Genomic DNA, 23,174 nt, shown 5'->3' with positions numbered 1-23,174 from the left:
AATATTTTACCATTTTAAATAGGGAGCATCATCTAGCCACCTTGAACTGTGTACACATCAAAGGAGGATCAGCTGAAAATGAGTGGGCAATTGACCTGAATAAAACAAACAGCACATCAGTAGTAATTTATTCTGCAGCAGGCAATAAAGACTGGAAAGGTCATTCACACATCATCAGTAACTCAATAGAGCATCAAACCCATCAGGTTTCGCACAAACACACAAACAAAGCTTAGACTTGGACTAGGTAGCAATTTCAATGGTGAATCTCTACTGAAAAATGTTTTGTCTGACTAGGCTTAATCTGTGTCTGGGAAACTGGACCGTTTTTGTTTTAAAAACCCTTATTTAACTAGGCAAGTCAGTTAATAACAAATTCTTATTTACAATGACTGCTTACGTCAGCCAAACCCTAACTCGACGCTGAGCCAATTGTGCGCCGCCCTACTGGACTCCCCATCACGGCCGGTTGTGATACAGCCTGGAATCGAAGCACTGAGATACAGTGCCTCAGACCACTGCGCCACTCGGCAGCCCCTTGGTGTCTCAAATCACAGAACAAGGCCCCAAATGGCCTAAAAGCCAAAAAAGGCACAAAGCAATCTGACAAGAGGAAACGCGGCTGTTGTCAATTAAGTGTGTGAACATCTGTACTACTGTGGGGTATGAGTGTAGAGGCTCTAATGAGTGGAACAGCTAGCCTCCCACCATAAGCTCACTCACCAGGAAATGGCACACAGCCACAAAGCCCACCCATCATGTTTTATTTTATTTAGACAATCCAAATAAAAAAGGCACATAAAACATTGAGCATGTTTACGTAATAATTTCAAACATACATTAAAAAAAATGTAGGAATGTTTTACCTTTCTGCTAATCAGAAAGCCTAGTCTTCATAGGTATATACAAAATTACCATTGTTAATGTTCTAATACAAAATATTTATAAAAAGGTTATCTTTCACATGTCTATTGTAACTATGACATTCTCAGAACTAAAATAGTTTTGTACAAAGATATACATTCAATGCCTTCACAGATGTCCAATAATTTCCAAATCATTGTTATTTTCTTCTAGTTTAAAATGAAATATTCAATTCAAAATATTAGCTTATTTGAACCTCAATGTATCAAATTTGGCAAACAGAACAGGCAATTATAGTTAATCTACTCAATGCACAAGAAAACGCTCATCATTGGATTTTCTTTGAATGAACTTGTGGGAAAAATGTGCCTGCATCTTGTGTGATCTTTCAGGGAATACTATACCTCACACAGCACAAAAACCTTGCAAAGGTGATATGGCCAAGTAAGAACGTCTTATCTAGTAATCTATGGGTCTCAATGCCTGAGATGTGCTGCCGAGGCCATGTTGGCTCAACTAAATTGTCTGCATCACACTACAACATGATCTAGTAGTACATTACTTTCATACACTTCTCAAAAACCATTAGTGTTTTGTTCTAAATACATCCGTCACCTCATCCATAAATCACCATGACACAGGCGGAGACAATGGATGTTTGATTGAAAGTATAGTTTGCTGACATGATTATTAAAATGGACAGCTATGTTCACAAAATTAAAGAGTTTTTAGATCCCTAGTCTTAAGGACTTCTACATTTTATTTTAGCAAAAAAGGTATATGGTTAAATATTTACAAGGTAACATGGGAAAAGGATCAAGTTTGTTAGATGTGAATTCAATAACATAAAACAAAAAATAAAGTTTACAGGGCTACACTCAGCGTGTTATCTGAGCAGAATGTCCATACTATCAGGATCATCAAAACCAATATTAAAAAGGGTATAAAATATTTGTAACAAAACTATAAACCATCACCAATGTGATAATAATAATAATAATAATAAAATAATAAAAGAAATACACATTTGTGAACTTCAGGATAATTTCCTCAATGGCATTTGCAAGCCACTAGATGGCCCTGTTATTATGTAGGCTGGTTACCTAACACTCCAATTTGATCATTGATAATACTGCAGTTAAGTGACACATGGGATATGCTTTCAGTGCAATTCAGTCCTCTTTCAGGTTGTGTAAAACAATTTACGTCAACTGATGACCAAACAAAAGAAGCACACCTCTGCCATCCCTAACACAGAGAAAAAAAACTAACTGTACACATATTTAACAGTCAAGAGGGACAATTTCCAGATATCCACTTCAACAAAATACAGATTCAATAATTGATGGTGAGAATACATTAACATGTACCTCAAGAGCATCTCATTTGAAAAACAAAATTTCACAGCTGTGAAAAAATAACCTTCCGTCCAAATGGAAGTCTTTGTCCCTTTTGTTTGACTGCTCTCCTAAAAATATTAAATACTGATTAGCAGGCTATAGATAAAAACAACTTATAAGAAACACCCACTGGCTTTGTAAGAGAACCTATGGAACTATAAAACCAGCAATTCATACTTATTGCATTAGTGCTTTTAAAAACGATCTTCCAATTGCAAAGGTATGGGCGTTTAGCGAGACTTGAGGAGTCCCCCCCTCTTGTTCATCCTACCCCGACTAATGTAGGCATCACTGTAGAACACTTCATCGACTCACTACATCTAATTTTGAAGTAATTCAGATAAGACAAAACCCAACCTAACTTCTACACAACTGTTCTGGTTCTCTTTTCTGTGATGTAGCATTGGTTGGGTTGGAGCCATGTGACAGGGAGGTTCTCTCCCGCTGTACAAGTAGGCTAAACGTTCATTTCCAGGGCTGAGGAGTGGGCTGGGGAAAGATGGGGGTAAGGAGGAGACATCGTCATCTCTTGTTTTGCCTAATTCTCTACACCTTTTTTTTTTTACCAGGGTGGGGACGAAGGCAGGACTTGGGACAGAAAAGGCATACTCTCCATGGACCTCATGGCGATGTTGAGGGGCCCGGACATTGTCATGGCCATTGGGGTGCTGATGGCCAGAGGGTGGGCAATATTCATGTGTGCCGTGGTAGGGATGTTGATCGAGGCGATGTTGATGGGTCCAGTGATGGTGACTGGGTGCTGGAGGCTGACGTTCACCGTGTTGGTGGAAATGTTCATTTGCGACGCTATGGTGACGGGGTTGTTGATGGAGTTTCCCCGGTTCATCGTGGTGATGGGGGCGGAGCCTGTTACAGGTGTGGCTGAGGCAGAGTTGTGGACATCATTACTGTCTAGAGAACGGGATAGAGGATATAGTGTTTAAGGTTCACTGCTAAATCAAACAAATACCTGTACACAGACTTACTGGTTATTCCCCGCCATTAAAACAGAGGGAGGAATGCGGTCTGTACTTGACTATTTTGCATAGACTATTTTTGCAGTGTACAGAGACTATTTTTGCAGTATACGCCTTCAGCATTCTTCTCTTTACTGCCTTGACTAACCTGCAGCACAGATTAAACTAAAACTGACCATAAGAGCAATAACTATTTCACACTTCTTTAAATGCGACAAATGCATGCTTTTCTAAAGAAATACTGAAGCAGGTAAATCACGTATAGGTTAAACAGTAAAAATAAAACTCTCTAGCGGTCATTCTTGCTGTACATAGTATAGTAAAACAGTTGTAAAATTAGGGCACAGAAATTTCTGTGGAATGTAATGATGCAATGTTTGTAAATGAAGTGACATACTATCATGCAGCGTTTTCCCTATATTCATTTGGCTCTCAGCAGAAATGCACCGCTGCCCCCCTTTTGGGAGTTTACCCACATCCTAACATCAATTTATCCTTGCCTTATACTTGTGTGTGATGTGACTGTGTGTAATCTTGGGTTGCAGGCAGGGGGTTTGGGGTAAGGTTTGGTTTTCACACAATGCTACATTATTATTATTACCTTTTTGTCCCCCTGAGGAATTCCACTGCCAGTCCCCTATTCAGAAATAGACACACAGGTGTTATAAAAGGTTGTCTGCAGGCCAGCCAAGGCTGCTGCACTAGGGCCAGGGTGTCACTCAGTGCACTCTACAGGCCCCACCTCAGGTGGGCAAGGTTGGTACAAACACCAGAACAGTGGCACACACCCTGGCCTACGTCCTTAAGGGAAGGACGGAACGGGTCATAGGATTACTGTGGTGACAAGCAATATCCTATTTGTAGAGTTCTCTGTGCTGTATGTCTGCCTTGTGTTGTGGACCCTTGGGAGAAGAGTGGCAGTGCTCATTCAGATGGCAGCTAATGCAGAGTGCATAAACAACATAGCAGCTAAGGGCTTTCCCTTCAGTGGCCAGGGAAAGGCCTTGTTGCTTCGACTGTCTGAGTAACAAACAGGAATCTGAGAAATGTTGATTATACTTTGTTATTGACTACACCTTTTGAGCAGTGATTCATGTGTAATGCAGTGTTCTCCAGATGGGATGAACACGGTTCATGTTCCACAGCCACAGGAGAATCAAACACGTTGGCTAACGGCCTGTATCACCACAACTCAAATACAGCACTTTCACAAATGGAAATTCACAGATTAATAAACAGGAATTACAGACACATAGTTACAGTGTGAAGGCTGAGGAAGAAACCAAAAAATGTCTGCAGCATTGACGGTCCCCCAGAAAACAGTGGCCCGCATCATTCTTTAATGGAAGAAGTTTGGAACCACCAAGACTCTTCCTAGAGCTGGCCGTCCGGCCAAACTGAGCAATCGGGGGAGAAGGGCCTTGGTAAGAGAGATGACCAAGAACCCGATGGACACTTACAGAGATCCAGAGTTCCTCTGTTGAGATGGTTGTCCTTCTGAAAATTTCTCCCATCTCTGCAGCACTCCGCCAATCAGGCCTTTATGGTAGAGTGGCCAGACGGAAGCCTCACGTCTGGAGGAAACCTGGCACCATCCCTACGGTGAAGTATGGTGGTGGCAGAATCATGCTGTGGTGATGTTTTTTTCAGCGGCAGGAAGACCAGCCAGGATCGAGGGAAAGATGAACAGACCAAAGTACAGAGAGGTCCTTGATGAAGTCCTGAACGCTCTGGAGCAGGTTCTCAGAACAGGGCAAAGGTTCACCTTCCAACAGGACAACAACTAAGCACAGAGCCAAGACAACGTAGGAGTGGCTTCGGGACAAGTCTCGGGAATGTCCTTGAGTGGTTCAGCCAGAGCCCAGGCATGGACACGAGCTAACATCTCTGGAGAGATGTGCAGCGACACACCCCATCCAATCTGACAGAGCTCAAGAGGATCTGCAGAGAAGAATGGGGGGAAAAAACTCCCCAAATACAGGTGTGCCAAGCTTGTAGCGTCATTTGTATTTATTTATTTTATTTCACCTTTATTTAACCAGGTAGGCAAGTTGAGAACAAATTCTCATTTACAATTGCGACCTGGCCAAGATAAAGCAAAGCAGTTCGACACATACAACAACAGAGTTACACATGGAGTAAAACAAACATACAGTCAATAATACAGTAGAAAAAGTCTATATACGATGTGGGCAAATGAGGTGAGATAAGGGAGGTAAAGGTTTTTTTAAAGGCCATGGTGGCAAAGTAAATACAACATAGCAAGTAAAACACTGGAATGGTAGATTTGCAGTGGAAGAATGTGCAAGGTAGAGATAGAAATAATGGGGTGCAAAGGAGCTAAATAAATAAATACAGCAGGGGGAAGAGGTTTTTGGGCTAAATTATAGATGGGCTATGTACAGGTGCAGTAATCTGTGAGCTGCTCCGACAGCTGGTGCTTAAAGTTAGTGAGGGAGATAAGTGTTTTCAGTTTCAGAGATTTTTGTAGTTCGTTCCAGTCATTGGCAGCAGAGAACTGGAAGGAGAGGCGGCCAAAGGAAGAATTGGTTTTGGGAGTGACCAGAGAGATATACCTGCTGGAGCGTGTGCTACAGGTGGGTGTTGCTATGGTGACCAGCGAGCTGAGATAAGGGGGGACTTTACCTAGCAGGGTCTTGTAGATGACATGGAGCCAGTGGGTTTGACAACGAGTATGAAGCGAGGGTCAGCCAACGAGAGCATACGGGTCGCAGTGGTGGGTAGTATATGGGGCTTTGGTGACAAAACGGATGGCACTGTGATAGACTGCATCCAATTTGTTGAGTAGGGTATTGGAGGCTATTTTGTAAATGACATTGTCGAAGTCGAGGATCAGTAGGATGGTCAGTATTACGAGGGTATGTTTGGCAGCATGAGTGAAGGATGCTTTGTTGCGAAATAGGAAGCCGATCCTAGATTTAACTTTGGATTGGAGGTGCTTAATGTGAGTCTGGAAGGAGAGTTTACAGTCTAACCAGACACCTAGGTATTTGTAGTTGTCCACATTTCTAAGTCAGAAACGTCCAGAGTAGGACGGGCGGGCAGGTGCGGGCAGAGCATGCATTTAGTTTTACTTGTATTTAAGAGCAATTGGAGGCCACGGAAGGAGAGTTGTATGGCATCATACCCAAGACTCAAGGCTGTAATCACTGCCAAAAGGTGCTTCAAAAAAGTACTGAGTAAAGGGTCTGAATACTTATGTAAATGTGATATTTCAGTTTTGTATTTTTATATATAAATTTGCAAAAAATTCTAAAAACCTTTTTATTCTTTGTCATTATGGGGTACTGTGTGTAGATCGACGAAGGGGGGGCAATTTAATCCATTTTAGAATAAAGCTGCAACGTAACAAAATGTGGCAAACGTAAAGGGGTCTTGAAAACGTACCAAATGCAATGTATATACTAAAGTATGTGGACACCCCTTCAAATTAGTGGATTTGGCTATTTCAGCCACATCCGTTGCTGACAGGAGTATAAAATAGAGCACACAGCCATGCAATCTCCATAGACAAAAGCATTGGCAGTAGAATGACCTTACTGAAAAACTCTGTCATAGGACGCCACCTTTCCAAAAAGTCGGCAGTTTGTCAAATTTCTGCCCTGCTATAGCTTCCCCGGTCAACTGTAAGTGCCGTTATTGTGAAGTGGAAATTTCTAGGAACAATAACTGCTCAGGAACGGCCACACAACCTCACAGAACGGGAAGCACGTAAAAATTGTCTGTCCTTTGTTGCAACACAGTTCCAAACTGCCTCTGGAAGCAACATTAGCACAAGAACTGTTAGTCGGGAACTTCACGAAATGTGTTTCTATGGCCGAGGAACTCCATACAAGCCTAAGATCTCCAATGCCAGGCATTGGCTGGAGTGGTAAAATGCTTGCCGCTATTGGACTCTGGAGCAGTGGAAACGCCATCTCTGGAGTGATGAATCACACTTAATCTGGCCGTCTGACGGATGAATATGGGTTTAGCGGACGCCAGGAGAACACTACTTGCCCAAATGCATAGTGCCAACTGTAAAGTTTGGTGGATGCAGAATAATGGTCTGGGGCTGTTTTTCATGGTTCGCGCTAGGCCCCTTAGTTCCAGTGAAAGGAAATCTTCACGCTACAGAATACGACATTCTAGATAATTCTGTGCTTCCAAATCTGTGGCACCAGTTTGGGGAAGACCCTTTCCTGTTTCAGCATGACAATGCCCCCATGCAATGCAAGGTCCATACAGAAATGGTTTGTCAAGATGGGTGTGGAAGAACTTGACTGGCCTGCACAGAGCCCTGACCTCAACCCGCTCAAACACCGTTGGGATGAATCGGAACAGACTGCGAGCCAAGCCTAATCACGCAACATCAGTGCCCGACCTCACTAATGCTCGTGGCTGACTGGAAGCAAATCTTTGCAGCAATGTTCCAACATTTAGTGGAACGCATTCCCAGAAGAGTGGCAGCTGTTATAGCAGCAAAGGGTGGGCCAACTCCATATTAAAGTCCATGATTTTTGGAATGAGATGTTTGACGAACAGGTGTCCACATACACTACATGATCAAACGTATGTCTTGTCCATAAGTGAAGTTGTGTTGGCTTTGTCCTGTTTTTTGATTTGGTGTGTATGTGTATGCCAGGAGCTGCTGTTCACCTAAAGGGACAATAAAATATTAAATCAATCATATCTATTAAATTAGAAAGACAGTTTGAGTTGGGGGGGTGGCTGGTGAGATAGGGCTAACGTGACTTACCTTTGTTTGAGGAATTAAAGTTGGTCTGGCCGTGTGTCTTTAGATGGCTGGTGATGTAGGCTGCGCTCAGCATCTTGCCGCAGATGTTGCAGGTGACCTTCCCTTCATGTCGGATCATGTGGGAGCGCAGTCTGTCTTTGGTGGCGAAGGCAGAAGTACAGGCCTGGGGGAGGAGAGGAGAACAGGGTCATAAGGTCAGGCCAGAGGCACACTACTATTCATAGTGCCACCCAGCTTTGTGCCAAGTGCAGCTTTAATCATTTATCTAACACAGCCAGCTTTCATCATTCAGACTGCAAGGAACATGTCCAACTATAAAGGCTTATAGGATCATCATAAATATCTACTGGGGCCACAGGGCAGAGCCTACTGGAGTATGGTGTCATGAACCGACTGCAATTACGGCTCATTTTAAAGACACTAGTTGGGCACAGTTATCATCATTCCTTTTGATGCTGGAAACTAACAAGTACTGTCAGCACCGGCAGAGAAGAAAGTGCAAAGTGGGAGAGTTCATGCTAGCTGACAGAAATGCAGTTGTCAATAATGAGCTGTTGACAAGTGGCCCTAATAAGGCCACACAGTACAGCTCTCTCTCTCACCGTTACTTGGCATTTGAATGGTCTTTCTGAGGAGTGGACATGCTTCACGTGGCAGCTCAGGTGGTCTGGCCTGGAGGAGAGAGGTGAAAAAAAGTGAATCTTGCTGTAGAATGTTAATAGACACACAACAGTCTGTTTCTTAACTTTTGACCTTTCCAGTGAGACTCCACTGTTCACATATCCCACTCATCGCAGCTCCCATTAGTTTGACTGAAAACCTGGACAACAGCAGACAGGCTAGGAGCTAAATCATTTCATCACTGTCATAAGGAATGGTGTGGAGAACTCAAACTAACAGCTGGGCCAAAGTGAGACAGTTTCACACGGGTAGTGGTTTTGTTACAAAGGAGATGAGTCAAGTGGAATCTTTTCAGAGGTGCTGTGAACCAGAATGACTTCTCTTCTTTAACCGAGGAGGACAGCAGCTTCCACACACACACACAGAGAGAAGAGAGGGGCGCAAGAAGAGAGGGGCGCAAGAAGAGAGAGGGAGCGCCTGCAGACCTGGCTGGCTGTCTGACACTGACTCAGAGTTACGTTATTCTGCTGGCAGGACCTCACTTTTCAATGTGCTGATAAACCTCTGCGTCACTGTGTTGGAACCAAGCCGGGTTCTTCCCTTAACTGCCCAGCTCTAAGATTCCAGTTTGGACAGAGAGCATAATGTAGGGTGTTCACCAACCCATAAAATTATTATTTCATTCAATAGTCATAAAGAAATGTTCGGTAAAACAGAGAATTGCATTGGAAAAACAATAGTCAAGACCCTATGTCTACCGTATATGGTTAACAAGTTAGAGACAATTTACTCAGAATTTAGCATGATTAGAGTGAATACAATGTCATTACGGCCATGGTCAAAAAGTGGACGCTGCTCAAAATAAACAAGACACTGCTCCGCGGGCAGAATGGCGCCAACTTCAAAATGTCAACTGACAAACTAGCTAGTGGCTGCAGGTTAGTGTGATTAAATTGGCTGTCTACAAAACAAAATTGGGTCTATATATTAATTTACAAAGCTGAGTATAAATATCTACCCTCCCCGAAGACAATCTGTTCCAGTTTTCATGGTGTATTTATGAGTCTTTCCTTTTAAACCGCCATAGAAACGGCCCCGCATCGTTGATTGACCTGGGTTAGAGGAATACAAAACCACAGATCTGTTGATGAAAATGACATGAGTATCAAGTTGATTTTGATTGGTCCAAAGCATGGAAACACCTCCAAATGTTACCAACTCCCAACATCAAAAAATGGAGGAGATACAACCAAGAGCTGAGCAGTTTAAACTAGCAATGGTCACAACAAACGAATGTCTTATTTAATCTAGGGGTGTTAACGTTTCAATGTTAAAACATTTAAAGCTGTAATATAACTTTTGGGTGATCTGACCAAATTCACATAGAAATGTACATTATAGATCAGTCACTCTTTTGAAAGTATGTCTATGTGTGCTATTTCTATGCTTCCCATTCTTAAGTTTAGTTTTTGCGCCTTACTTTCGATAACTAACAAACAAGCTTCAATGCCATACAACACTCCTTCCGTGGCCTCCAACTGTTCTTAAATGCTAGTAAAACGAAATACATGTTCTTCAACCGATCACTGCCCGCACCCGCCCGACCTAGCATCATCACTCTGGATTGTTCTGACTTAGGTATTTGTAGTTGTCCACATATTCGAAGTGTCTGGTTAGACTGTAAACTCTCCTTCCAGACTCACATTAAACATCTCCAAACCAAAAATAAATCATGAATCGGCTTCCTATTTCGCAACAAAGCCTCCAAACATACCCTTGTAAAACTGACTATCCCACCGATCCTTGACTTTGGCGATGTCATTTACAAAATAGCCTCCAACACTACTCAGCAAACTGGATGTAGTTTATCACAATGCCATCTGGTTTGTCACCAAAGCCCAATACTACCCACCACTGCGACCTGTATGCTCTTGTTGGCTGGCCCTCACTTCATATTCGTCGCCAAACCCACTGGCTCCAGGACATCTATACGTTTTTTCTAGGTAAAGCCCTGCCTTCTCAGCTCACTGGTCACCATAGTAACACCCACCCATAGCACACGCACCAGCAGGTATATTTCACTGGTCATCCCCAAAGCAAACACTTCCTTTGGCTGCCTTTCCTTCCAGTTCTCTGCTGCCAATGACTGGAAAAACTGATCACTGTACACAGCCAATCTGTAAATAGCACACCAAACTACCTCATTCCCATATTGTTACTTATCCTCTTGCACCCCAGTATCTCTACTTGCACATCACCATCTGCACATTTATTACTCCAGTGTTAATGCTAAATTGTAATTATTTTGCCTTACATCCTTACTCTTTTACATTTGCACACACTGTACGTAGATTTTTCTACTGTTATTGACTGTACATTTGTTTGTGTGTAACTATTGTTTTTAGTGGCACTGCTTTGCTTTATCTTGGCCAGGTCGCACTTGTAAATGAGAACTTGTTCTCAACTGGCCTACCTGGTTAAATAAAAGGTGAAATTTATTTTATTTTATTGTTTTCCTGTGTGAAAAACACACACCTAAGATTAGCTTGCTATTTGATCTAATCTAAGTGAGTGGTTGAATTAAGATGGGGCATCATATTGTGTTAGCTTTCTGCTGTGTTTGAGAAGTCAAAGCCCTTTGGATGAGTTATTTGTACAGCTGCCACCATCTTGATGCTCTCGTCCTGTTCTCCGAGCAGAGCAGGCAGGCCCGTTGCCCTAGCAACTCTACAGACACAACATGTAGCATACACATGCTGCTTCGGAGCCAGTACTGAAATCTTAACTTGCCACATGACTTGTGATTGGACGACAACAAAAAGCTACACACGCCCCTCTCGTGAAAAGCAAGTGCAGCAGCATCATAAATTATAACATTTTCTCTCTCCGCAGGAAGCACGACAGACCATCTGCATTGTGAATTCACATGGAATTGTATTACTTTCTCTTAGCGTTTTAACAGAAATCCAATAAAACCATTTTCCCCCTAATTTAATCAGTTAAGTAAAAGCACATTAAGATTATAATATTGTAGAGAAAACTCGAACGATTAGTTGTATGTGATTAATAATGTACTCGATTACCCGGTTCCGTTGCAATGCACACCAGGTAGGCGAAGTGTTCTCATTTTGAACCATTTCATGTGTCCACCTCCCCAGCGGGCCCAGAGAGCAAATCAAGTGCACTATAGGCCTACCGCTGGCCAATCGGATGACTCAGATTACCGTGTCTGCAGTAACATAGCAGGCGTAAAAGAAAACTAAAGCAAAGTCTAGATTAGAGAGACTCAATGAATACAGCAAAGAACAGCTGTTTTTATGAGTGAGTTCATGTTTAAGTTCTTGCTCAGCACTGTCAGCACTTTTTATTCAATACAATGCCATAAAATGCATATTCTTCCTACTTCCACTCACACTACAACCAACACTGCAGCTGTAATGAATGAATGAGCAAGAAAGTTTATCGATTTGCGAAAATTATTTTATATCGAGGAATATTTCACTTTCTCCGTTCATAGAACTAACATGAATTTGTGCATGAGGCAGAAATAATGCGGCGCAACAGGAGTTTCGCCATCAGCTGGAAGACTTTTGTCCCTTTTTGGTCAGTGTCAGCGGTGGAAAGAGAGAGCTCAGTCTGCTGCTCTTTCCTTACACTGACCATCAGATGCAGACACCAGGGACGTCTGCTGCTCTTATCTTACACTGACCATCAGATGCAGACACCAGGGACGTCTGCTGCTCTTTACTTACACTGACCATCAGATGCAGACACCAGGATGCAGACACCAGGGACGCTGCTGACCATCAGATGCAGACACCAGGGACGTCTCTTTACTTACACTGACCATCAGATGCAGACACCAGGGACGTCTGCTGCTCTTTACTTACACTGACCATCAGATGCAGACACCAGGGACGTCTGCTGCTCTTTCCCTACACTGACCATCAGATGCAGACACCAGGGACGTCTGCTGCTCTTTCCCTACACTGACCATCAGATGCAGACACCAGGGACGTCTGCTGCTCTTTCCCTACACTGACCATCAGATGCAGACACCATCAGCCCAGCAAACAAACAGGGCAAATAAAGCAAAGCCAATATGCAGCGATAATGTATTGGGCCTATACTGTAGCCTACTGTACAAACCTCATTGCTACAGTACTGTTTTAAACAAGCTGTAAGAGGAGCCCTTTGCTTCTTGGAAAGCGAAGTCAATTTGCCATGCCCACAGATTACTAGTGACGCATAGCTGGAAGTAGTGAGTGGATGTTGCAGTAAATGTTGAAAGAGGAAATCTTACAAGGCCACTGTTGGCTATGCCTGGAAAGAATGGAATGAACAGTCATTCCAGGTGGGTTAGACTTAAAACAAACTGGGCCCTGTAAAGGGCACTAAACATCCTACGCAAACAGAGTGATGGCGCATGGTATACATTTTGGGCGCACAAAAGTACGTAGAACTATAGAAAACGACACCCGTCGCTGCGTTTGAGTAAAGTGTGTAACGGCCTTAAGCAGCAGCACAGGAGCAGAATGGGATCCGCTGTGTGTGTGTAAAAGAGGAAATCCCAGGCTCCTGCCTCCTAGGTCTGTTTTAAATGGCATTCCCTGGGGAAGGGTTGACGAGCTGGCGGGAACCACAGCATGACGCACAAATCAAAGCCGCCTTTCCCCTCCCCCTGCCTCACTCCTCTCTGCCTGCATGCCTGTCCTCGCAGGGGGGAACTTTTGGACGCTGGAGTTGAACTGCACTCTAAAGCGTGACTGTTTAAACATGCTGGGGACCACAAAGGCACAGAGTCAAGAGCATTCAACGCTACTATAAATCCGTGAGGGGAGCAGCCAAATGGGACGTGCACCACGTTAATGTCACATTGAGCAACTGATGGTCATGCACTGAGATAGAGAGTGTATCTCTATAAGTGGTTGTCTAACACTCTATAGAATGTGTAGACTAACAACCGTGTACCTACATGATCTGAATTAGTTGAGTTTGTAATATATAGCAAGCACTTATACTTGAAATGTATGGCAGCTGGCGAGTGGTTGTGAATGTGCATGATTGGGCCTGGGTCCTACCTGGAGAAACCTTTCCCACACACGGAACAGACATAGGGCTTGTGGACTCCACCGTCGTGAGAGCGCACGTGGTAGGTCATGCGGTCCTTCCTCTTGAAACGCTGCTGGCAGATGGGGCACTCGTAGGGCTTCTCGTCCGAGTGGGACAGCTTGTGACGGTTCAGGTGGTAGACATCTCGGAAGGCCTTGCCACACATCTCACAGCCGTGGTTCTTCTTCACTGGCTTGGCAGGCCTTTTGGGCTGGCTCTGCTGGGGTATATTGATCATAGAGGCTGGAGACATGATGCTGGAGGCTGAAGACACAGAGGGGGTGGCCGTGGTGAGGATGCCTGCGATGGTGGATATGTAAGAGGGCTGCCCACTATTCTCCCTGGGCAAGGTGGAGATGAGAGGCACCATGGTGGGGGCTGTCTGAGCAGTCTTCTTGGGCCGGGACACCATCTTGACGCCCGTGTGGCAGGATTCGTGGCGACGCAGGTGGTAGCTGTCACGGAAGGCCTTGTTGCAGTAGCCACAGATGAAGGGTGTCTTGCTCTTGTGCTCCTTCTTCACTACGGGCATGGGTCCCCTGCCGCTGCCAGTCCCGCAGGCCACATTGTCTTTGAGGAGCTCGGCGGCACTAGCAGGGGGTTTCTGGTCCAGGAGGATGGGCATTACAGGCTTCTGGTCCACCGGCTCACTCCCAGAGTTGAGCAGTGGCAGCAGGCTGTTCTGGGCCACCTGGTGCTGGTGGTGGAGGGCTTCATTGGCCTGCTGTAGAGACATCACATCAGAGCAAGGTGAAACACAGATCAACATAAGTTCAATTTTCAATCAACACAATATTACAGTATTTAGTAGCCTGAACGTGTAGCAGGTGGCCTCCCTGTTGGAACAGACAGGGTAGAATTACAGGTTGAAACTACCATGGGCCATTCTTGCTGTCAGCTACAGGCTAGCTGTAAGAGATAGCTCACTGAACGTTCAGGTTTTATTTGTGTTACTCAAAACAGCCACATTCACTTCACATCCTTGTAGCTCTGCCTTTCTCCTTTATGTAACCTGACACTTTTTGGAGATTAGCCTACATCTTCACATTCCTCCTTAATATAACCACTCTTGCGGTGGGGATATTAGTTTGGGAGGACATTAATTTAGCATTAGGCTCTCTTTGTGTTGATGGCCTACTGGGAATAGCCTAATCTGGGAGCCATTCACATGCAACAACTATTAGGAACAGCAAAATCTCAATGCCATTCAAAGGCTACATCTTAAAACGCTCCAGTGCTGCTGGGGCGGCTTTGCTTTGGTGACTCGTCCACCTCAGCCAAAGTTTGGGCCTAGAAGCTACATGAGTTTGCACAACACATGGAGATTGAACACACTCTGTGTGGTGGTTATTCAATTTTACCCTGAGAGCTTGTGCCCTTTGAGTTAGTTCACAGCTCCTCCGCTGAAGTGAGGCTGTAGAGAGTTGGAGAGTTAAAGCGTGGCTGGCTGCGGGTGTGATTGCGAGGCAAAAGCCATTGCATCGGAAGCAACACCAAAATAGACAGTCCTTCTTGGCACATGTGGCATCGCAGAGTAGACCACAGAACATAGCAGTCAGCACTACCGCCACTCTGCTGAATGACTAATGACATGTTCAGCTGACTGAAGTCCCTCTTGCATTGCAGAAAATACAACAGGAGGAAATGTACTGGAAAACCTGAAAACATTCAACCAGATAAATCGCCACAACAACCCTGGTCTCTAGTCTAAAACCACAGCAACTAGGAATATCATTTTCCAAAGTCCTTTACTGCACATAGTTGCTACTGTAATCTATTGACATCCAAGTCCCTTATAAACAATCACCTTTGTACCAAGCCACGGTATTGATGTCTGGGGCATCTATTCGATGAATCACGCAAAATAAGCAGGGTCAGTGACTGTTGGTGTTTTACAGGGACAAAAATAGGCCCTGGCTCTGTCATTAGTGAGGAGGCACACTAGCAGCCTGCTGCTGCTCCTGCTGTGGAATCCAAACCTGCTAGCATATATGAAAAATGATCCCCCGCCATGATGGTGCACTCTTCATGTGACTGTAAAAGTAGCCTGCCAAAATACAGCAGCAACCTGGGCATGAGCTCAGCCAGACATGGCCCTGGTATACTGGGTGATTCGAACCACGGCAGTAGCAAATGGAGTTAGAAAACCGTGATGCATCTGCAACTATTAACGATCAATCTGAAGAGTAAGATGCCTAGTTTATAGCAGTGCCTTATTTGAAATACATTCTAGTGTCACCTGAATTTTGTACATTTTCAACCCTAAATTCTCATTCAATTCAGGTCATTTTATAAAACAAAACTTATTTGAATAACATACATGGTGTTTGTCCTTAAATCATAAAACGTGGATACTAGTTGAAGTCTACATTCAATTATAATACGTATTACATGAAAACACTGGAAATGTTTCTCATTACCGTAACACTTGCTATAAAAACTCCAATATTTTTTTTAATAAAGGTTTTATTTCACCCTTGATTAGGTTGCACATTTTGGGGAACTTTCCGTGGGAATTAACGGGAATATATGCACATTAATATTTATACAATTTAAAATGTAGATGTTTTTTGCATTGGATATATTTACCCTATCATATGGAAACAGAAACAAACATTTAACCTTATCATAAGTAGACAATTACAAATGATTAAATCCTTCCAATAGAAAAAGTTACGAATTGAACTTTAATTCAATTTGACTCATCACGTGGGATGATGTCATTGAACAACAAAAGGGAATATTGAATGATCCATCGCATCTCCCAAAAACAATTTCAACATACATCTGTAAAATGAGAGTCTAGATACTAAAGATTTGGTTGTCTTCCTCTCAGGCTTCCATGTCTTCTCCTTGGACCTCCACAATGGCCACCTCTTGAACATCAGACTGAGGCCTCATCTTCACTGTCACTTTCCAACCTTGTTGAGGATGGCTCGTTATCAGGCTCAAAAAGCCTCAAATTCAAACGGATGGCCACCAATTTTTCAACCCTTGTATTGGTCAGCCTGTTGTGTGCTTTGGTGTGTTCCCAAACAAAGACCAGTTGAGGCGGCTGATGTTGGTGGGATTTGGAGGATGATGGAGGCAACAGGGGAAAGAGCCTCAGATCCACAAAGTCCCTTCCACCGGGTGGCTGATGAGATATGTTGGCACGACTGCCATATTGCATCTCCATCCCAAAGCCCTTGCTTGGAAGTGTACTTCGCCAGACTGCCAAGAACCTTGACCTCATCCAGGCCAAGGTGGCGGAGACTAGAGGTTGACCGATGATTTTTCAGAGCCGATACAGATTATTGGAGGACCAAAAAAGCTGATACCGATTTATCGGACAATTTAAAAACAAATAATAATAAATGTATTTGTAATAATGACAATTACAACAATACTGAATTAACACTTATTTTAACTTAATATAATACATCAATAAAATCAATTTAGCCTCAAGTAGATAATGAAACATGTTCAATTTGGTTTAAATAATGCAAAAACAAAGTGTTGGAGAAGAAAGTAAAAGTGCAATATGTCCTATGTAAGAAAGCTAGCGTTTCAGTTCCTTGCTCAGAACATGAGAACATTATGAAAGCTGGTGGTTCCTTTTAGCATGAGTCTTCAATATTCCCGGGTAAGAAGTTTTAGGTTGTAGTTATTATAGGACTATTTCCCTCTATACCATTTGTATTTCATTAACTTTTGACTATTGGATGTTATTATAGGCACTTTAGTATTGCCAGTGTAACAGTATAGCTTCCGTCCCTCTCCTCGCTCCTCCCTGGGCTCGAACCAGCAACACAACAGCCACCACATCGAAGCAGCGTTACCCATGCAGAGCAAGGGAAACAACCACCCCAAGGCTCAGAGCGAGTGATGTTTGAAACGCTATTACCGCGCGCTAACTAGCCAGCCATTTCACTTCGGTTACACCAGCCTCATCTCGGGAGTTGATAGGCTTGAAGTCATAAACAGTGCAATGATTGAAGCACAATGCAGAGCAGCTGGCAAAACGCACAAAAGTGCTGTTTGAATGAATGTTTACGCGCCTGCTTCTGCCTACCACCGCTCAGTCAGATACTTGTATGCTGGTATGCTCAGTCAGATTATAACGCAGGACATGTTAGATAATATCTAGTAATATCATCAACCATGTGTAGTTAACTAGTGATTATGATTGTTTTTAATAAGATAAATGTAATGCTAGCTAGCAACTTACCGTGGCTTACTACATTTGCGTAACAGGCAGTCTCCTTGTGGAGTGCCACGAGAGAGAGGCAGGTCGTTATTGCGTTGGACTAGTTAACTGTAAGGTTGCAAGATTGGATCCCCGAGCTGACAAGGTGAAAATCTGTCTTTCTGCCCCTGAACGAGGCAGTTAACCCACCGTTCCTAGGCCGTCATTGAAAATAAGAATGTGTTCTTAACCGACTTGCCTAATTAAATAAAGGTGTAAAAAAAATTATAATAATCGGCGCCCAAAAATATCGATTTCCGATTGTTGTGAAAACTTGAAAATCGGCCCTAATTTAAAATCGGCCATTCCGATTAATCGGTCGACCTCAAGCGGAGACAGCATACTTAGTGTCCAACATGTACTCTGGGCGTGTATGGGCTTAAGGCAGAAGCCTTCACACTTTTGATGAATTTCCTCTGCTTGGAGCAACAGTGAAAGGGGAAGAGCAATACAGATCTCTTACATCTGCAAGCAGAGTCTGAACATCAAGACAGGATGGCATTGTCTCCCGTGCAATGGCTATTGGTCAAGTGCATCTGCGCTGTCTGTTTAGCAGCGGTCTCTGCTCAGTCTGCCAGCTGCGTGAGTGAGAGGGAGTTGCCCGTGTGCTTCGCTGTTTACAGCAGTTTTCTTAAAGATCACTGAAACACACACGATGCAGCGCTGTCGTTCAGCAGCAGATGATGCGCCATCTGCCAATGACTACGCATCCCCACTCGCCATCACTCACCGCTGTCATCAAATGGACTCATGCTAGCCACAGGTTCTGACGGAGCTCAATTGTCAGGAACCAAAAAATATACAGTGATGAATCTCTCTTTCATACAAATGTATAACGAGGAGCGCCCACAGTTTGTGTTGTGCTGTGAAGAGTTTAGTAGTAATGTGTCTCTCATAACGAACAAATTAATAAATGACAAGTCCTGACCAAACATCCACAGCATGATGGTAAACCCAGGAAGTTCTTTCAGAACAGGGCAGAATGCTTCAGGAAACAGTGATTTGACAGTGGAAAAGTTAGTCAGCTAGCAAGACATTGTTGTCATTTTATAACAGGTATTGATCAGCAGAAATAAGGGAGTACTAACCAGCTCTGAGTTTTTCAAACAATCCCCTGGCCTTGTACACAGCTAATCACTAACATTCACCAAAGCAAAGTAGCTACGGATGTGCAGCCTTAAGTAACAATACAGATGAAGATGATTTTTTTTGTTTAACATTTTTTTTTTTTTTTTTTTTTTTTTTTTAAAATCGGGCCCGCTGTACATCTTACTGTAGAAATGATCAGGCCCGCTGTACATCTTACTGTAGAAATGATCAGGCCCACTGTACATCTTACTGTAGAAATGATCAGGCCCACTGTACATCTTACTGTAGAAATGATCAGGCCCACTGTACATCTTACTGTAGAAATGATCAGGCCCACTGTACATCTTACTGTAGAAATTATTGTTGAAAACTAGTCTAGGTTGGAACTGTTGCTGTTAAAATAGAATCATATTTTTTATTCTTAACTGGAATAAACTGATTGAAGCGAGATGCTTTTTGAGGCAAACACTCACACAGTTCTGGGTTGTTCATCTACAGCAGGAAGTAGTCTCCTGCTTGACTGAGAATGCAGTAGATGTTCTGATCCAGTTTAAAAAACAAGTACAGAAACTGTTTCAAGGCTGAGCATAACCTCAGTGTTACACTGTCAAAAACAGAGCCCAGAATAGACATGCTCTCATTAGGACTGTGTGTGTGTGTGTTTTCGGGTCCACATCTGTGTGATGTGATTAATCTGTTTATTCCAGTTCAGAATGAAATTATTTATTGTATTTTAACAGTAACAGTTCCAACGTAGACAGATATGTAAGAGTGTTTTAATACGGGAAAATAAACATTTGTTATTTGTTTTTGTCTATATTGCATATGTTTTAGGCTTAAGGGCAATGAAATGTACCAATATTTATGTGTAGTTGCATATTTTCCTAAGATTGGGTCCCAGGAAAACACAGAATTTCTCATTTGGGTCCCAGACTGAAAAAGTTTAAGACTCCTGATCTAAAGAAGTAGTCCTTGGAGGAGCACAAGTTCATTTAATTTCTTCACTTAGAGGCTATAACTCCAGAATAAGGATTGTATTCTCAAACAACCCCTTCACGACACTTAATCTTCTCGTTAGCGAAAACAACAAAAATAACTAAAATTGGGAAAAACTTAAGAGAGATCCATTAACATACCAACATAGAGGCATGCATAGCACACCGGATGTCATGAGTCATGACCGCAGTAAAATTCCATGTGACATGGTAATCTCCTTTTATGCACTCTGGACATGCTTTGGTATTACCCAACTTGCTAACTACCATCAGGTCCTAATAGCCTGGTACTCCAGGCTCTGTTGTTCCTCTAACCACTGTTTGCATTGATGTCACAATTGAAAAGCACAGCATACACTTATCATCAAAACAGTAGGCGTCTCTTACTTTTAAAATGTACCTCACTGTGATGATCACTGATCAGAAGTTCAACAACAGGTTGAAACAGTGTAAAACATGGTTGTGGATGTTGTTTCAAGGCCTAACACAACAAAATGGGCAATGTTTTCTAATGTGATGAAATCAAAAACACCTATAGCATATTAGAGCTTATGCATAGGCTTATGAGCCCAAGCCAGAAAGAAAAGCCTGAATTAAAATGATCATTATGCTGTAATACAATACATAGCCTACCGCATATTACGCACAGCTGGAAAACATAGCTTTAAGTTGTCTTTGGTGCATAATTTGTCTAGCCAACACTCCAAATTTAAACAAACTCTAGTAAACACATTTGAGTGTGGACCGTAATATGATGCATACTGGATGGACTGGTTACCTTATGCTACACTCCAGACTTTCTATCCATGAGTCCGGGAGAGAAAGTACAGTGCACTCGGAAAGTATTCAGACCCCTTCTGCACATTTTGTTTCGTTACAGCCTTATTCTAAAATGGATGAAATACAATTTTAAAAAATCTCCACACAATACCCCATAATGGCAAAGCGAAAAACAGGATTTTAGAAAAGCTTTGACATTTATTTACGAATAAAATATTTTAAAAATAAAGTATTTAGATAAGTATTCAGACCCTTTGCTCTGAGATTCAAAATTGAACTCAGGTGCATCCGATATCGATTGATCATCATGTCTATATAAGGTCCCACAGTTGACAGCGCATGTCAGAGCAAAAACCAAGCCATCAGGTTGAAGGAATTGTCCGTAGAACTCCGAGACAGGATTGTGTCGAGGCACAGATCTGGGGCAGGGTACCAAAACATTTCTGCAGCATTGAAGGTCCCCAAGAACGCAGTGGTCTCCATCCTTGTTAAATGGAAGAAGTTTGGAACCAGCAAGGCTCTTCCTAGAGCTGGCCGCCCAGCCAAACTGAGCAATCGGGGGAGAAGGGCCATATCTCCAAATATGTGTACATAAAACATAACATGAAGTGATGACAAAAACAACTATAATCAGAAAAGTTTGTCTTGTGGTATTGAGAAATTACAACATTTTAATGTAATTTTAAAAGGAATTCCTATCAGTGTTCTGTTTAACTCAGGCCTTTACATAAACAATATATGTTTTTACATTTGAAATTGATTTTTTTGGGACTTGCGGTAATGAGAATTTTTGCACTGGTAGTAGTGGAAAATATATAATATCTGATCCAAGAGGAATTATGTTGGAAATGTTTTATTTTTTTATGGTACTTTTTGGTGGGTCAAGTGCCAGTTTCGTGGGAATCCCCCAGCTAGTAGCTCAACGTTACAATGGAATTCATTACAAAAGTGCTCCTCAAAACATTAAACTGTTGAAGAACTGACAGAAAAGTTCAAATTAATAAATTAATAAGAAACTGGTTTTCATTAGACCAGGGCTAACGAACTACCCTCATGTAGATTGAATCAGGTTTGATTCAGTTTATTAACCAGCTAATTATTAGAATCAGGTGCTCTAGATTAGGGTTGGAGCGAGAACCTCTCAGTGGTGTGACTGCGTGGCTTTGGAGATGAGGCTTGAGGCTTGTGGCTTGACCTGCACGTTTCCTTAGCCACCCTTCAGGAAGCAGAGAACAGACACCAGGTAAGAGTGAGTGCCACAGGAAGCCTCCCATCTAACCACAGCAGTGAATCTCTGTCACATTGCAACAAACACACAGAGGAAACCCGCCACCCCAATAGAGAACCGCCACGTCCAGCCACCACCCAAAGCAGCCCAATTAGAAAAGAGCTGGTGGAGAGGGGAGGGGCCTTAATGTGCTGCTGCTGCTAAAATCAGGCAGTTCAGTTATAAGAGCACATGGTTGTACTGCACAGCAGGCCGAGGTCCCCCGCTGTGGGAAAAGGTTAGTGACGTCAAAGCTGGAAGTTACCCACGTCGACTGACATTAATAAATAAAATCACACGCAGTGCTGGAAAACCTAGTCTGTCTGCCTGTCTCCTCAGCTTCAGTGCGAACTAAACAGTAGGCTTGGGCGGTATCCAGATTGTCATACCAGGATATTCAGTAATACCGCCACTGAACACTATTTTTTAACCACACAGCCTCTGTAATCCGAAGGTTAATAATGCTAACAAGTACATGTAAAATCCCATTGAGAATGCTAATGAGCACATAGCAAACATTTCAGTCTGACCTAAACTATTTTCAGAACAGACGACATTCCAGCTTATAAAGTCATACAAGTAACTCAAAATTGCTACTCACAGTCTGCTGCACACACAAATATTAAACAGCACGGCTCTTGATCCAGAAGGGGATGCTCTACTGTTACCAAGCGAATGCTTGATTTTGGAAGAAGCTAACCACCTAGATAGACAGCGAACTTAGTACTAAAATAGCAAACCTTGAGCGTCTGCTAAATGACTTAAATGTAAATGTAAATGTAACTAGGCAAGTCAGTTAAGAACAAATTATTTTTTACAATGACTGCCTACCCTGGCCAAACCCAGACAACACTGTGAGACTCCCAATCAGAGATGTGACACAGCCTGGATTCGAACCAGGGACTGTAGTGACTCCTCTAGCACTGAGATGCAGTGCTGTAGACCGTGTTGTAGGAATTGTCCGTAGAGCGCCGAGACAGGATTGTGTTGAAGCACAGATCTGGGGAATGGCACTAAAACATTTCTGCAATATTGAAGGTCCCCGAGAACACGGTGGCCTCCATCATTCATAAATGGAGGAA

At 42.9% G+C, this 23,174-nt stretch overlaps 1 protein-coding gene across 2 annotated transcripts in view; it reads right to left on the bottom strand.

The window, feature by feature from the left end:
* Nucleotides 1-748: 748 nt before the first annotated feature.
* Nucleotides 749-23,174, bottom strand: part of LOC115135719 (vascular endothelial zinc finger 1-like) — a 37,719-nt gene continuing 15,293 nt past the window's right edge. The window contains exons 2-6 of one of the 2 annotated variants that reach the window (XM_029670728.2): nt 13,703-14,457; nt 8,603-8,672; nt 8,001-8,163; nt 3,843-3,878; nt 749-3,176 (exon numbers count right to left, since the gene is read on the bottom strand). In XM_029670728.2, the coding sequence (XP_029526588.1) occupies nt 2,827-3,176; nt 3,843-3,878; nt 8,001-8,163; nt 8,603-8,672; nt 13,703-14,457 (1,374 nt within the window). In that variant the 3' untranslated portion in view covers nt 749-2,826. The remainder of the gene's footprint in view (nt 3,177-3,842; nt 3,879-8,000; nt 8,164-8,602; nt 8,673-13,702; nt 14,458-23,174) is intronic. The other variant, XM_029670729.2, reaches the window with a different exon arrangement.

Source organism: Oncorhynchus nerka, linkage group LG10 (assembly GCF_034236695.1).
Source record: "Oncorhynchus nerka isolate Pitt River linkage group LG10, Oner_Uvic_2.0, whole genome shotgun sequence".
NCBI classification, from domain to species: domain Eukaryota; kingdom Metazoa; phylum Chordata; class Actinopteri; order Salmoniformes; family Salmonidae; genus Oncorhynchus; species Oncorhynchus nerka.
Note: the sequence above shows the minus strand (reverse complement) of the source record. Positions and strands in the feature narration are given on the sequence as shown.